General features: G+C 39.9%; 1 protein-coding gene across 2 annotated transcripts; it reads right to left on the minus strand.

The window, feature by feature from the left end:
• Window positions 1-47: 47 nt before the first annotated feature.
• On the minus strand, window positions 48-9501 carry tex2l (testis expressed 2, like). Of its 2 annotated transcripts, none has more exons than XM_017482781.3 (12): window positions 9054-9501; window positions 5811-7090; window positions 5043-5243; window positions 4640-4901; window positions 4112-4302; window positions 3709-3849; window positions 3480-3579; window positions 1985-2117; window positions 1471-1599; window positions 1032-1244; window positions 689-809; window positions 48-502 (listed from the first exon to the last, which is right to left on the minus strand). In XM_017482781.3, the coding sequence occupies exons 2-12, from the start codon at window positions 7077-7079 to the stop codon at window positions 338-340; spliced, it is 2925 nt and encodes a 974-aa protein (XP_017338270.1). In that variant the 5' UTR covers window positions 7080-7090; window positions 9054-9501; the 3' UTR covers window positions 48-337. The 2 variants fall into 2 exon arrangements, with proteins under 2 accessions (XP_017338270.1, XP_017338269.1); XM_017482780.3 differs by having other exon boundaries at window positions 5811-7112; window positions 9054-9500.
• Window positions 9502-15938: the final 6437 nt, after the last annotated feature.

The raw sequence follows: 15938 nt of genomic DNA on the forward strand, positions 1-15938 counted from the left end.
TACATAATTGATGTCATTGCATGTAAATCAACTTGAGTACTTTTATAATCAATTTATTTCACAGTGCACTCTTCAGTACTGGTAGAGAGAGATCACATCTAGAACCAAAACAAATCTAAAAACAAAAACTTCACAGTATGTAGTATGTGCGTATAAGAAGCACATTAAACAGTGAACCCATGTTCTGCTTGCAGTGAGTTTATAATAATCTAAACAGTAAATTTAAACATATTTAAACTGCACTACTGTTTTTATATAATTTATTTTTTATAACTGAATAAACCTACCAAATGAACAGTGGTGATGGCATATTGTCATAATTGGCCACAGAGAGGCACTACTCTAAAGGGAAAGAATGGTTCAGCACGCAGGTCTCACTGGAGCCCAGAGCAGAAGAGTGAGATGGCTGTGTCGGAGAATGTTGAGGTGCTGCTTGGCTCTCCAACACTGAGTGCATTAAAGGGAGGTATATGTCATCCATGTTCGGCATCACAAACACTTTCTGTAACACAGTTCAAATAAACTTTACAATAAAGTTTGTAAAAGGTATTAAGCAGCAGGTTTCAAAAAAATCTTTCGATGGACGTACAGTAAGTACATCAATTAATTATGGTCATATTTGTGCTTGTGCAAAAAAAAAAAGTGAGGCAAGAAAAGGAAATGTAGCAGAATACAGCAAATGTTTAACCTGAAACTCATCTTGAAGTTTTTTCTCAATCCATTCAGTGACATGGCAGAAGGTCACTTCCCGTTCCCCCAATTTGGGCTGAACTCGCAGGTCAAGCTTTGGAGGCACACAGAAACTGTACCTGGGGGGGTGGGATGGGTGGGTGATGGGGGTGGGTTGCATTAACCATTTTATCAAGCATGCATTGGCAGGACAGATAAATTTACATGGTTATAACATTAATTGGTGGTAATCCAGGGGATGATCAAGTCTGATGTAACTCGATATTTGCTAGTTATTTCACATATACTGTATTCAGATTATAAGGATTACCACAGAATGTGTTTGCAAGTAAGGACTGTACCAGATTCTATCCGTAGGGGGAGGTGGAATGTTGACAGCGAGTTCTCCAGAAAGTTCTTTAACCTCAACAGTGAGCAACAGAGGTGTGTTTGACATCTCCTCAATCTTCTTTTTGATGTACTCATTTTCTGTAGCCTTCTGGAAGTATTTGGATTTAGCAATTTTGTCTACAAGTCTCAAAATCCGCCGGCCAGTTCTACCACCAGCCAAACCACTGTAGAGGAGAAGTTAAGAGATGTCTGACATCTGGACTGAGTCAAGCATTCAATTTTTTTATTTGACAACATGCATGAAGCACGAAGATTAAACACAGCGGGGTCATGGATCTAGACTAAATCTAGATAAGTCTAAAGCCTTTTAAATATATAATCCATGCATCACCATGTAAAAAGTTAACTGGCTTCTCTCCATTACAGAATATTTGAGGACGTTTCAGTCACCTCTCAGCACCAGAAACTCCCTGAGTTTCCTGAGGCTCAGTGGATGGAACGTCCTCTTCATCAGATGATCCTGCACTTGAGGATTCCTCATCACTATCAGCCAGTACAGCAAGTTTGGACCTGGTACTTCTAAAGAAATCCATAACAGCCAGAAAATAACTATGCTTGTCATCACATAATAACAGAGGGTTATTATGTGCAGAGGGTTAAATGAGAAGTTCTTTATTTTTAGAACTCTCTGCTATGCAAATTGCAATTACAGTAAAAACAGCAAGCCTTCCTTTGTAAAGAAAACTACTTGGAAAGTACTTCCATTTTAACTGATGAAGCTAATTTCTGGGCCAGAAAAAAAGCCCAAAAAAGTAAACCATATCCTGAAATGAAGAACCCAGAGATTCATTGTATAGAAATACTGCAAATCATAGTTTCTCTAAGGAATATTTAAAATGATATAAATATGATGAGTCTAGTTAATACTACAAACAGCACCTTTTAGTGTTCAGCACAAACTAACCTTACATGGTAGGTCTGCACCTCTTTGACTGCTTTCAGTGCTTCTTCCTTTCCCAGTTTTGACAGGTTAAGCTTTGTCTCTAATGTCATCTGCAGGGCTCCTGTGTACTCAATATTCAGCTGGAGCCACAGACCTAATATAGAGAAACACATAATACAGTGTTAACTTGCAATGGCAATTTTCTAATGCTTTAAGCACTTAAATGCTTAAATTCCTCACCCTCATTACTACATGCCTGCCATTAGTTTCAATGTAGGTATAGAATAATTTATTGAAATGAAAAAGGAATAACTAAATAAAATGGAATTTTAAGGGCTTACATTAACTGTTTGTGTGTGTGAAACAATAGCAGAACAATCTGTGATTATATTCCTCCAAAAACAACCAATAAATAGAGGATTGTGAGGAATAAAATTAGATCACACAGACTACAAATGACAAACTATTGCAGCAGATTATGAGGCCCAATCGCATGATAATGAGTGCGATAAATCTGTAAGTGGGATGAAGTGTGATTAGAACAGGAGGACTGTGACGCACAGCATTGCATAACAACTGCAGATCATGGCAGGGAGCATCAAAAGAGTCCCTCTCTCTCGTTCTCTCTGTCTCTGCCTCTCTCGCTCTCTCTCTCACACACACACACACACACACACACACACACACACACACACACACATACACACACACACACATACACACACACACACACACACCTTCCTTCTCTTTCACAGAGAAATGCCATTCATTCATATGCACATATCCACTATATGGCCGAAAGTTTATGGACACCGGACCACCACATTCATATGTGCTTTTTGAATTGATTGATACAATTGATTTTATTTTAACAAAAAAATGTCATGCATGATCATTTTTACTTTCATGCAGATGAGATCAGATATGAAGCTTGCAGGGGGAAAAAAAACAAGTTCATTAACATGAATGTGAGGCATTCATTCATTAATCCTTAGTAAATGCCTCATCAAGGTCACAGTATTTAGATTAGGCTACTAGTATATTTATATTTTGGGAAATAGAACCAACTACATTTATTTAAAAATATTTACTGTGCTGAGATGCAGAGAACTTAAGTGAGCAAGGTTGAGGAAATTCTGGCAGAGCCGGAATTCATAGACCATACTGGGCTTTCCACCTCTGAGGGTTTTTTTTTTTTTTAACAGTATTTACAGGTAATTGAAGACAAGGTTTAGGCCACACCCACTTCAGGTTTACAGAAAATCTGAATGCATACATGGATATCTGGAGCACTAAACAGATACAGATAGTATCACGCATGCACACATGCCCACATTTCTTTTTTGTCACAACAGGCAATGACAGGCTCCAGCACACTAAGATTTCACCAGCATAATAATGTTCTATTCAGCTCAGTGCAGGAAGACGGCAGCACATATGCACACCTTCCTTTCTCTGTGTGAGAAATCATCTAATCTGTTTTTGTAAGAATATCTGTTGCGGTTTGTTCACACACCTCTGGCATCGACCTGCGGCTGAAACAAGCCTGTGATCTGGGGCATGCAGGAACCCATGGAAAGTTCAGTTACAGTCAATTCATCCATGAAGTAAGGCAACTGTGGAGGAGAAGGTGGTACATAGCAGAGTAAAACTGACTTATTTGAAAAACAGTAATTCACTCCTTGTTATCATTCATAATAATGGCATTAATTTTGATGGGAATCTGCTGTTTTTTTGTGGCCTACTCTTATTTTACTCAGCTTGCGCTGAATCTTCTGAGCTATTTGATCAGACCAGTACTTCTCACAGAGGAAATCCCAGAAGATACGACCAATCAAGGCATTAATCCAGACAGGCTGCATTAAATCTCCATGATGACATACGTTCTAGAGTAAAGTAACAAAATGAGGGGGGGGGGGGGGGGGGGGGTTACAAATAATTACAGTTCATGAAAGGTCAGACACATTCATTGGCCCAAAGCATTGAAAGCATTTGCTGCTCTAATTAAAAGATTAGCATGAAAGTTACTATAGAATTAATGCTGCATATTAACAATTCCCATATTCTCTTCAATAATAGTTTCTTAACTGTGTTCAAATGCAGTATGTGAACTTTAAGAGGAAATGGGCATAAAGTATTTTTGCAGACCTGATCTTTTTCAGTAGGACTGCTTTGTTTGTTGTTATGGCAGAAGCATGGTGAACACCTGCCCTGGCCTGAAGAGATAACATCAGTCATGTAGGTGGTGTAGTCATACGTAGACATAGATGAGATATTCTCAATGCTGCCATTGACCTGCATTGAACTCCAGGATTTATCCTCTTGCGATACAGACATATCTAAATGGGGAGGAAAAAATACTTGGATGATTAACAGGATTGTACCAGTAGTTATACAGGTGTTTGAACAAAATATCTAATCACTCCAACACTGACATTATATGCCTGTATATTTAAAATAAGAATTTTATTTTGTTTTATACATGAAGTATCTTTCACCAAAAAGACATTTAATCCCTTACAGTTTACATTACGTTTCCTCTTAATTTCACTAAATTTACTGAATAATTCATTCTTGCAAAATAATAAGAATACTAGAATAATGAGATGAATAACTGAATACTAAGCCAGGATTTTGGTACAATCACTGCAGTATCACAGACACTTGAGCTCTTACCAGATTCATACTGGCCCTCATTTCTGTACATGGATGCTGCACAAAAGTGATGGAACCACTCTTCTTTCTCCCTTCCTGTTCTGGCAAAGAGGTAGAGTGTGGTGTTGTGATTGGTTTTAGATGATGATTTCTCATTTAAATGTGGGTGCTGCTGATCCTCAACCTCCGCTGTTAGTTCCTTTGCCCTTGCAACAGTGATGCATATAGGATACTTCCTGTTCCACACTCTTTTCCGTGCCAGGGTTGGGGGCAACAGGAACACCTATTGCCAGAATAACATCTTTCATGTTCTTGTGTATTGTTTGGTCAAAGCATATGCAATGAAATAAGAGACACAATAGGAAAGAACACTGTGGTAGCCTTGATATCAAAAAGAAGTCATAATAAGATGTGGAGCACATACCTTGCTGCCATCCAGGTGAAACCTACGAGAGTGGATGAAGCTTTGATCATAAAATGGCTCATTGAAGGTGGCCCACGGGGGTATGTTGCTGCGGGGATAGTCCAGGTGAAGACTTGACCCCTCCAATGTCGCATATACAGAGTGCATAAGAGAGGGGTGGAATGTTTCTGGATCATATTCATACATCTCATTAATCCAGCCCTGAAATACAAAACATGTTTTATTCCCTCTTATCTCAACATAAAAAATAAACCTCTGTGTTTACCAGTGCAGCATTCCCTACAGTGTTTCAGATATTTCTCAATATGTTTATCAATTTATAAAAATAGTTTAAGCAGGTTTGGGGACAGCCTGACTTCAAAACAATTAGATCAATAAAGGCAGACATGTTAAAGAACTGTCTATTCTCTTTAAGAGCAGCGTCTGGATCTGACAAGCCGTGGGTGGCTGCTGTTCTGCAACCGCTGGTGAACAGGCTCAATCCCAAGGGAGAACGATAATAAAAACATCAGCAACAGCTCAGAAAGGCAGTGAGACATTAATTGCATACTCTGAGAGGCAGCACACTGGGATATGAATTAATAAAGCTCCAAGGACCAAAGCTCTGAAATAAGTACAAAAATAAATCAAAAAATTTCAATTAAGCCGTAGTTTTTAAAATACTGAACTGAAAACCCTCTGATTTTTTCCTAAGAGTCTATACACTTTATTTGTTTTACAACAATAGCATTAAATTAAAAGGAACATGTTTTTATTAAATCAAATTACCTTAAGAGTGTTCTTTTTGTGCTCACCCTGAATCCAGTCACATGTGCTCTCATTAAACCTATCTGAGGGACCAGAATAGGGATGTCTGGTCAATCCTAATCGAATAAGGAGGAGCCCCAGCATGAAGCCAAATGCCAAGCCAACAAATATTCCAGACCAATAAGAAGACAAAGGCAAAATGAAATAGCAATATGACAAAATAGCAAGATAGCTGAGACCCATCCCAGGGACTGGAGAACAGGGCTGCTCTGATGTGTACTCGGCTGCCAGATTACTTTTATTTACATTTATATTTTGTAAAGTATCTTCATGTGTGCAGATCTCAATGGGCTCTTCACCCTCCAATTTGGCGAGGTGACTGTGGGAATGGCAGGAGCTGCAGTGAATACATTTCCTATAGGGTCTCACAGGCTGATTAGACATGGCCAATCCCTCACATTCTACTTTCTTACAGCTCCTCATAAGACTCTTAGTCACTGAGAGCTCACCACATGATCTTCCAACTTCTTTAGAACAGAAAGAATCAATGGAACCTGTGCTCTTTTGGTGCTTAAGCCTGCCCGTGCAGTCCTCACGCATGATCTTATTGAACACATTGAAAGGCTCATGTATGGCCTCAGTAAGCTTCCGACGAGTGTCTTCTAGCTCAACTTTAAAAAAGCCTGTTTTGGCCTCAGTTGGGGAAAGGTCAACAGGAGATGGTGGAGCAGTGCGAGAGTCTCCATTATGGCCTTTAGACTGTGTGAGCTGGGTCCACAGGTGCAGGCTGAGCTTAGAGTCTGACTTGGATTGGGACACCTCAGGACTGCTGCGAGAAAGCTCAGAGGAAATGGACTTCACCAAACTGATGAAAGGTCTGGTCTTGTGTGTTGAAGCGTCTTTCAGCTCCAGCTCTGTGGACAGAGACTTCACCAGGCAAGCCAGAGGCTGGTGGGAAGGGGAGAGGAAACCCAGACTGGAGGATGAGCAGTCTCCAAGGGAGCCTGGTGAAGATGGGGACAGGGGAACGTGGAACATTGGAGAGTGGAGAGCCCACTCATTGTCTTTATCTAACTGCATGTCATTGGAGGATGGCTTAGGCTTGAGGAATTTCTGCTTACTCCTGTCAAGTGTGACTGAAAGATCACCGTCATCGAGACTGTCCCATTCACCCTTCGTGCCTGTTAGCTGGATGACAATGCCACTTCTACCAGACTCATGCTGCTCAGTCTGCAGAGCTGGGTCTTCAATCTCAGTGGATGTCTTGTGGCTCATTTCATTTCCTGCCATGCTTCTTATCTCTATGTGGCACACACAAAGCACCTTCAAGTCAGCAGAAAAGACAAAACAGACTGTCAGCTACTTTCCTTACAAATATGGCATTATCATTTCATAGCATTGCTTCCACTTATTATACACCAGCGTTTTTTTAATTTATTATAAAGCACTGGAAAAGATTGACTGGCACTAGGTTATTACTCTCCATTTTACTTTTTTAATATAAAGCATTGAATGGATATCCTTCTGATATAATGCACCTGTGTGCCAGAAATAATATGATGTCATGGGCAGTGGTAACTTGATGATTAAGATATTGGACTTCTAAGTGGAAGGTCACGAGTTCAAATCATGATCCTTAACCATCACCTGCTCAGTTGTATAAATAAGATGAATGCAAGTTGCTCTGGATAAGGGCACTTGCCACATGACAAATGTAGCTTTACACAGAAAAATTGAAGAGGGAAATATGAGGGCTGAGCCCTTTCTGTACGATTATATTAAATTCTTAGTGTATATTGAATTGTCAAATTAGTGAAAGTGAATATATTTTAAAAATAATACTGCACCAGCAATTTTTGTCTAATAATTAAGCGTATAGCAGCTGAATCAATTGAGCAGGACTTAATATATCCTGAGTGGTTGGATTGACTTCAGGTCCTATGCTTTTTATGAATGCATGTCCCATAAAGTAAAATTTTGCCCCAAAGGCATGTCTATACAATCCACCTATTTTCATCCTCTAAAATTAGGTTACTTGGTGCAAGACAGTGCTAATGTGTTTTCTATTGCTGTTGGGGAAAGGGTCCATAATGCATTCTTAATACAGATGTTTTTGTGTGGTTGGACTGTTGACTATCAGGAAAACGGACTAGAAGTTGATCATGTGAAACATGGTGGTTCACTGATTCATGAAGCCTAGTTGTGCAGTTGTGTAATTCAGTGACAAATTCTACAGCAGGCAGCAGGCAAACTACCTTCAAACTTTACTTTGACCTACAAAAGACGGAATAACAGGTAAACCAGACACACACCTGCCACATCAGAATTCCTACCATTAACACATTCCAAGCATTAACACACATGTAAGTCCTGACTCATCTGCATTATAAGCAACTGATAATCAATAAGCAAAATTACAAAAACAAACAAACAAACAAACAAACAAAAAAAGATTAGCAAATGACCATCCATCCATCCACCCATCTTCTACCGCTTACTCCTTCTTCAGGGTCACGGGGAACCTGAAGCCTATCCCAGGGAGCATCGGGCACAACGCAGGGTACACCCTGGACAGGGTGCCAGTCCATCGCAGGGCACAATCACATACACACTCACACAGATTAGCAAATGTCACTGATTAAAACCATAATTGCTATGGACCATTAAAATGCCAAAGTTCACAAAGCACTGATTGATATCTGATATATTATATTAATAGGAATTAGATATCAATTCCTGTGTCCATTGGTCAGCTGTTTTGTGTAAACGCCAACCTCAGATATTTCTTAGGAGAAATTGTAAAGTAGAAAGAATCAAATTTCATTTTGAAGGAGTGGTTATATTTTAACTGATTACTTTATACACAAACCATTGACCTCAACAAAATATTTTCAAATGTTGCTTTTTTGTTTTTAAACCCATAACTTCAGGGCTAAATGCAGTACGTCTCTTCGAGTATGTCAATATTGCCCTGCTCCCTTTCTGTCGTCATAACTATTAAGCTCACCACTTGAATCTCCAAGCCCTTTAGAGTTTAATTAATTAAGATTAATGCAAATAAACTGAAAATCGCGGGTGCGTTTGTGATCATTATCGCCATAAACAGGGAATCGATCAACTCCTGGTGACGTGTGAATAGCCTATTATATTTATTTATTTATTTTCACAAAAAGGCATTCCATATTTTTAATTAAGTAACAGTTAATCGTGCGCATGATTTCATCTGATTTAAAATCGATAACGGTATAAGGGAAGAAGGCTTACCCAGTTGCGGTTGCTCTTTAACTTCAGCACAGGGCTTGGTTACGCGCTGCTGCCTGCGCGCAGCGCGTCCGGAACCCTGCTCATCTTTCTCTAGCAGACCCCTTCAAGAACAGCGCAAACGAGGACAGGATTTAACCACGGTTTGAACGCATTAGAAACTATGATTCTGGCATAAAGACCGAATTGTTTTGAAGCCCGCAGTATACGCACTGAGTGCCTGATAGTATATTAAAAAAAAAAAAAGAAAAAAAGAAATTACATCCAGACATTTAACAGACGTAGGCTATATAATTACACAGTCGTAGTATTTACAAGAGACTTGTGACAAGACAGCACGGGAGAACAGATTACTAGTATGTCTAATACGGAGGCAGCTAAAAATCTCTTCGTTTCTGCCTCTGTCCAGATGTGATCTGGTGAACAGCAGGGTGATTATGGAATGCATGGTTACAGATCACTTTAATCCAGATTAGGTAATGCAGCCCCAACATACTCACTCTTACAACATTTGGGGCATTGAGCTTGGGGCATTTGAGATTTGAACATTAACAAATATTAAAAGTGGGCAAGTTGAAATTCTGCCAGGCGTGAGTAGAATTATTTGAAAAATTCACAATCTAATAGCCAAACTTGTGGCTTCAGTATTCAGTGGCATCTGCATATTGCATTCAAAGAAGATGGCATTCAGTGAATTACAGTCCCCTCTAAACATATTAGAACAGCAAGGCCAGTTCTTTTGTTTTTGCTATACACTGAAGACATTTGGGGTTGAGGTGGATCAGAATTGTAGTTTTCATTTCCTGAAACATCTAGAGGTGTTAAACAATGTAGGACATGGCACTTTTTGTTTGAACCCACCCACTTGTCAAGTGAGGAACAATATATTTAACATGTGTCTGGCAGTTGTTTTTTGTTGCCCAAGTGTGACCTGTTAGAGTGATTGTTTAAATATTTAATAGCTCTGAATGTCTGAATGTTTGAGCCCTGGGTTTAACCATTGAAGACTGCATTTGTTGTTAAAAAGGATAAACCAACGTGAAGACCAGAGAACTGTCTAAGGGAGAAAAGCAAGCAATTTTGAAGCCAAGCAAAGAGAGAAAACCGATTAGAGCCATCATCCAAACATTGGGCATGGCCAATACAGCAAACTGAAATGTTCTGATAATGAAACCACTGGTGTAATAACAACCAGACATTGAACATGTCAGCCAAGGAAAGCAGCAGTTGATGACAAAAAACATTGTGAAAGTTGTGAAGAAAACCTTTAAAGAAAAAAACAGTCAGAGACATCACCAGCAACCTCCACAGGGCAGGGGTAAAGGTATCACAATCCAGAAATATAGAGGCCATACCACAAGATGTAAACACTCGTCAGCAATAAGAATCTTAAAACCAGATTGGAATTTGCAAAAATATCCAGAGATGAGCCACAAAAGTTCTGGAACCAAAATTAACCTCTATCAAAGTGATAGAAAGGCCAAAGTGTGGAGAAAGAATGGATCTGCTCATAATCCAAACCAAACAAGCTCATGAGTCAAGCACAGTGAAGGTAGTGTCATGGCATGGGCTTGCATGGATGCTTCTGGAACAGGCCCACTAATCTTTATTGATGTAACTCATGATGGTAGCAAGCAGCACAATCAACTCAGAAGTCTACAGAAACATTGTCTGCCAATTTACAGAGAAATGCATCCAATCTATTTGGGAGGAACTTCATGCAGCAAGACAATGATCCAAGACACACTGCCAACACAACAAAGGACTTTCCCCTGATGAAGAGTGAAAATTGAGCATGCATTTCACATCCTGAAGAAAAGTCTTTTAACCCCCTCAGGTTAAGAATTGTCACTAGGAATAACAATTGCAGAGTGCAATAAGTTCTGACTCTTTAATCACTAACAACCAAGGGCAGCTGACTGGGGATTAGTAACACTAATTGAAGCCTGTAAAACAGGGGGAGGCATCAAAATGTCATCAAGAAATGGCAGCAAAGGGGAATTGTTGAAATTGAGGCAAGATCTGGAAAACAGATAACTCAGAACTGCCTGTGTGCTGTATTGCCACAAGAGCATGGTGGAGCACTGTTCTACTGTGTACCTTTGCTTGCACAAACATGATCTGCATGGAAGAGTCATCAGAAGGAAACCTTACCTGTGAGCTCATCACAAAAGTGAATCTCTGATGTATGCAAAACAACATATAGATAAGTGAAAGACAGAATGCTGTATACTGATGAAGTAAAAATGGAACTCTTTGGCAACAACCACCAAAATATGTTTGGAGGAAAAAATGGAGTACTATTTGATGGGGAAAAAAGAAAAGAAAAGAAAAAAAAACCCACCACCTTGCCAACTGTTGATTATAGGGTTGGATCTATTATGCTTTGGGGTTGTGTGGCAGCCTGTGGCACAGGAAACACTGCATGGGTAGATGGAGAAAGCAAATGTGATCAGTGGTCAGTTTGTGGCTAGATCTTAAACATGCTGTGCATACAGGATGGACCAAGAGGTGCAGAGTGTCATTTTTACAAGTGTTTGTAGATTTAGATTTAGTAGAAGTCATCCCAACTCCCCCTCCAAGCAATGCTGACCAGGCAATGTTCGTGGAGTTTTTGATTACTGCTAATACCTTGAGTACCCAAAGTGTTTGTGGGAGAGATTTGAATGGAAGCTAATGGAGTGAAAGGCAACTGGCTCTTGTGTCTGATAAAAACCATGAACACTACATCAAGAAGAAAATGGACAGCATAAACCAGGGGTCGGGAACCTTTTTGGCTGAGAGAGCCATGAACGCCACATATTTTAAAATGTAATTCCGTGAGAGCCATACAATATGTTTAAAACTAAATACAAGTAAATGTGTGCATCTTATGTAAGACCAACACTTTTAAAGTACAATAAGTCTCTGAATTCTTTTTAATAACGTTGTTATGCTGTTGCTAACCAATGATGAATAAAGTACTTCTTACCATTAATGCGACTTGTGGTGCTGCATGGTTTTACTGATGGCTTTGTAGTCTGGTTGATACGTGGTGAGGTTAAGCTTCATGCAGGCGTTGAGACTTCCATCCGGTAAACGTGAGCGTAGTTTGGTCTTACTGTTCTTTAGATGTGAGAAAGACTGCTCACATGCATACGTAGAGCCAAACATTGTCAGTACAGCAATACTCACACGCTGCAGTGTGTGCTATGTGACGGGAAGCGCGTTCCAAGTTTTGACAATCAGCTGGTCCGCGTGTTGAAGTTTTTTCATTTCTCCCCACTCGTGTTTGCTCGCCAACTCTGCTTGCTGTCGTGCAGGTCTTTCCAAATCTTCATCCAGTGACTTGAACTTATTCACCCACGTGTCTGAGGCCTTCAGGTCAGCAGCTTGTAGCTCAAAATCTCTGACGGAGACACCGAGGATGTAACTCAGGTCGGCGCTGTCCACTGCACACTCGTGTGGATGGGTGATGAACTTAAAAAGACGAGTGCGCTCACGAAATTCTCCAAAGCGCGCTTTGAATGACTGCAGGAGATTAGATATGAAGCCTGCTATGTAGTATGGCGTGCGTCGGATGCCGCTTTATATTTGACCGTTTCATCGATGCACTTTTATCATTGCATATTAGACACACTGCAGAACCTGCTCTCTCCACAAAGGCGAATTCCTCTGTCCATTCCTGCTGAAAAGTACGATACTCATCTTTTTTTCTTTTAGCCATCTTCTTCGATAAAAGAGTTACTGCAATTAGCTAGCTGACTACTTGATTAAAAGGAGGGAAGTTTACTTCCTGACCTCACAACGACCCGTGTACGTTATGCATTACCCAATAAAAATTTGGTGTTGTCCCGGAGGACAGCTGTGATTGGCTCCAACCACCCGCAACCATGAACGTGAGCGGTAGGAAATGAATGGATTGAAATACATGAGAATGTTTTATATCTTGAACGTTTATTTATTTATTTATTTATTTTTATTAAAGATTTGTCTGCGAGCCAGATGCAGCCATCAAAAGAGCCACATCTGGCTCGCGAGGTTCCCGACCCCTGGCATAAACAGTAGCGGTCTTGACCAAAAGAGTATTGGTATTTCAAGACAAGCTATTTCACGTCATTGTCTAACAAAAACCTTTTCCATGAAGAACTGCTTGTAAACCACCAGATAGTACCCAAACTTAGACATCTCAACTTGGCCTATCTGGTAGAATGTCCTCCATAATAATGGAAAATATGACAAGTCCAAAAGATTGAGAACAGTGTGATCAATGGGACTTATATGGTCTGGAGAAGCAGGAAGCCAGACCTCTTACTTCACTTGAAGCCGAAAACCCTTGGCAACTAAAGGCGGTTCATAGGGAAGGAGATACTCGTTGACATCGAGATTGAGCAGATCCAGCCAGCAGTAGCTGTTTCCTGACAGATGACAAGTGCCTTTGTCTCCACTCCTCAACCAAGTGATGATCAACAGCAGCCAAGTACTAAGCCATCAATACTAGAACAATAGGCTACAACAATAGGCTGACAACAATGAGGAGGTTAAAGAGATAAATGCAAAGATCAACAACAAACTATTTAAAATAAGGACCTGCAGTCTTAATGAGCCATGCCCACAAGGATTTTGAGTCACCAACAGCCTTTGCCAACATTGATCTCTCAAAGATAGCACAAGGCAACAACCTGAATCTCACCAAAGTCAACAAATGCATGTATGAAGACAATATTATGTAAATTTTCACCACCTTCTTTGCTCATATTTAACAAGGGTGCCAATATTAGTAGAGGGCAGTGTACAGTATATGATGAGAAAAATGGAAATAGAAAAATGGATCAAGTTTGTCAGACAACGGTACTATGAGACAGGGCCTAAAGCAATGAAACTCCTATCTTGGAGAATACAAAAACAACAGGCAAAGGACAATCTATAAAACCAGGAATCGTAAAACCCAAAATGTTTGCAACGAATTAAAAGACTTCCAACAATCCTTCAAATTTTGTTACAAAGATTTCTAGACTCTTTGGATCTACCATCAATAGGAGAACAAGAGAGCAAAGTGGTATTCAGTTCTTCTACCATTATTTCAGCCACCAGCACTATGCATCTGAATGGCATAAAACATTTAGGTGCCAAATAATACCTATACTATACCTGTTTTAGCCATATATTGAGAACAAGGGAACCCCCACAATCATGGAGAGAAGCATTAATTTCACATTAATTTCAAAATAAGGGAAAGATAAGAAGGAATGCAGCTCATATTGTAGACCAATATCAATACTAAATGTGGATTATAAATAATTTGGTTCAGTCCTGTCTAAGAGACTGGAAATCATTATCCCCGAGTTAGGGGATCGACACCAAACTGGTTTCATACAAAACAGGCAGACAAAGATTAATTTAATTCTTAAGGAGTATGTACAAGTAATGAGCCATATTACAACAGAAAATATAATTGCAATGTTGGTGAGCCTAGGTGCTTTTTTTTATTGTGCACATCTAAGCGGGCGCACGGTGGCTTAGTGGTTAGCACGTTTGTCTCACACCTCCAGGGTCGGGGGTTCGATTCCCACCGTGGCCTTGTGTGTGCGGAGTATACATGTTCTCCAGGTGCTCCAGTTTCCACCCCAAAGAGATGCATGGTAGGCTGATTGGCATGTCTAAAGTGTGTGACCCTGCGATGGACTGGCACCCTGTCCAAGGTGTACCCCGCCATTGTGATTGATGCTCCCTGGGATAGGCTCCAGGTTCCCTGTGACCCTGAAGAGGATAAGGGGTACAGAAGATGGATGGGTGGATTGTATTGATGTATTGTATTGAACATTTGGCTCAAGCAATAATAAGAGTAAGATTACACTATACCTAGGGAAAATACCAGAAACTGTACTAAAGAAGGCTAAATACTTAAAGATACTTCTGGCAAGTGGTAGAAAAGCATAAAAAAGCCATAACTTGTAAATGGTTCACTTATTTTAAGGCTTAATTTAGAAAAATGTGAAGAGTACTGGGGTGTACATCAAGATAAATAGAAAATGTATTGTGATATGATATCTGCCATTAACACCCATGATGACATTTTGTTCTTTGTTTTCAAATAAACAAAAAAGGAAGAAGATAGGGGATAGGATCAATTGCCATGATTTCTTGATGAGATCTAGATTCACACCAGAATCTTCCCCAGCAGGACCTGTTTAAGGGCCAAAATAGTTTCAAGGAAAGAAGGGCTGCCAGTGTTTGTACCGATTCACCTTGCAAACATAAATGAGATATAGACATGACAACTTGCACCCTTAAAATGAAGTGAATACTGGTACTAGTGATGAGTCCTAACATTTTTGTGTCAAGCATCTTTGAGTCATGTTGTTGATGCAGCTCTTGGGTTTCAGTGCTGGTTTTGCAGAACTATAAATGCAGGCACTGTTGAATGCTGCACTCTGGCTCTCCACACACACACACACACACACACACACACACTGGAGAGACCTTGGGAGTTAAATGGTAGAGCCTGGGCAAGCAGCAGTGGGCTGGGAAGACTGTATATATATATATATATATATATATATATATATATATATATATATATATATATATATATATATATATATATATATATATATATATATATATATATATATTTGTGTTCTGACCGTGAAGGCTAGATTGGTGCAAGAGTGGTAGAAAAATTAGGCATCTATCTGAATGGAAGACAGGAGGGTCCATGGACCTGAAGTCTGAGATGGCCAACATGAGGACCTTTTCATTCACCGGGACAATCCACTGCACTCGTGGGTTTTGTGGGAGAAGGAGTGACCATGACATGTGCAGACACATGCATGAATACACCAACACCAGCTGTTAGAGTACATGAAAAATAAACACCCATGCATTTTTTTATTTTAGATTGAAACC

Source organism: Ictalurus punctatus, chromosome 13 (genome assembly GCF_001660625.3).
Source record: "Ictalurus punctatus breed USDA103 chromosome 13, Coco_2.0, whole genome shotgun sequence".
Taxonomy (NCBI): Eukaryota; Metazoa; Chordata; class Actinopteri; order Siluriformes; family Ictaluridae; genus Ictalurus; species Ictalurus punctatus.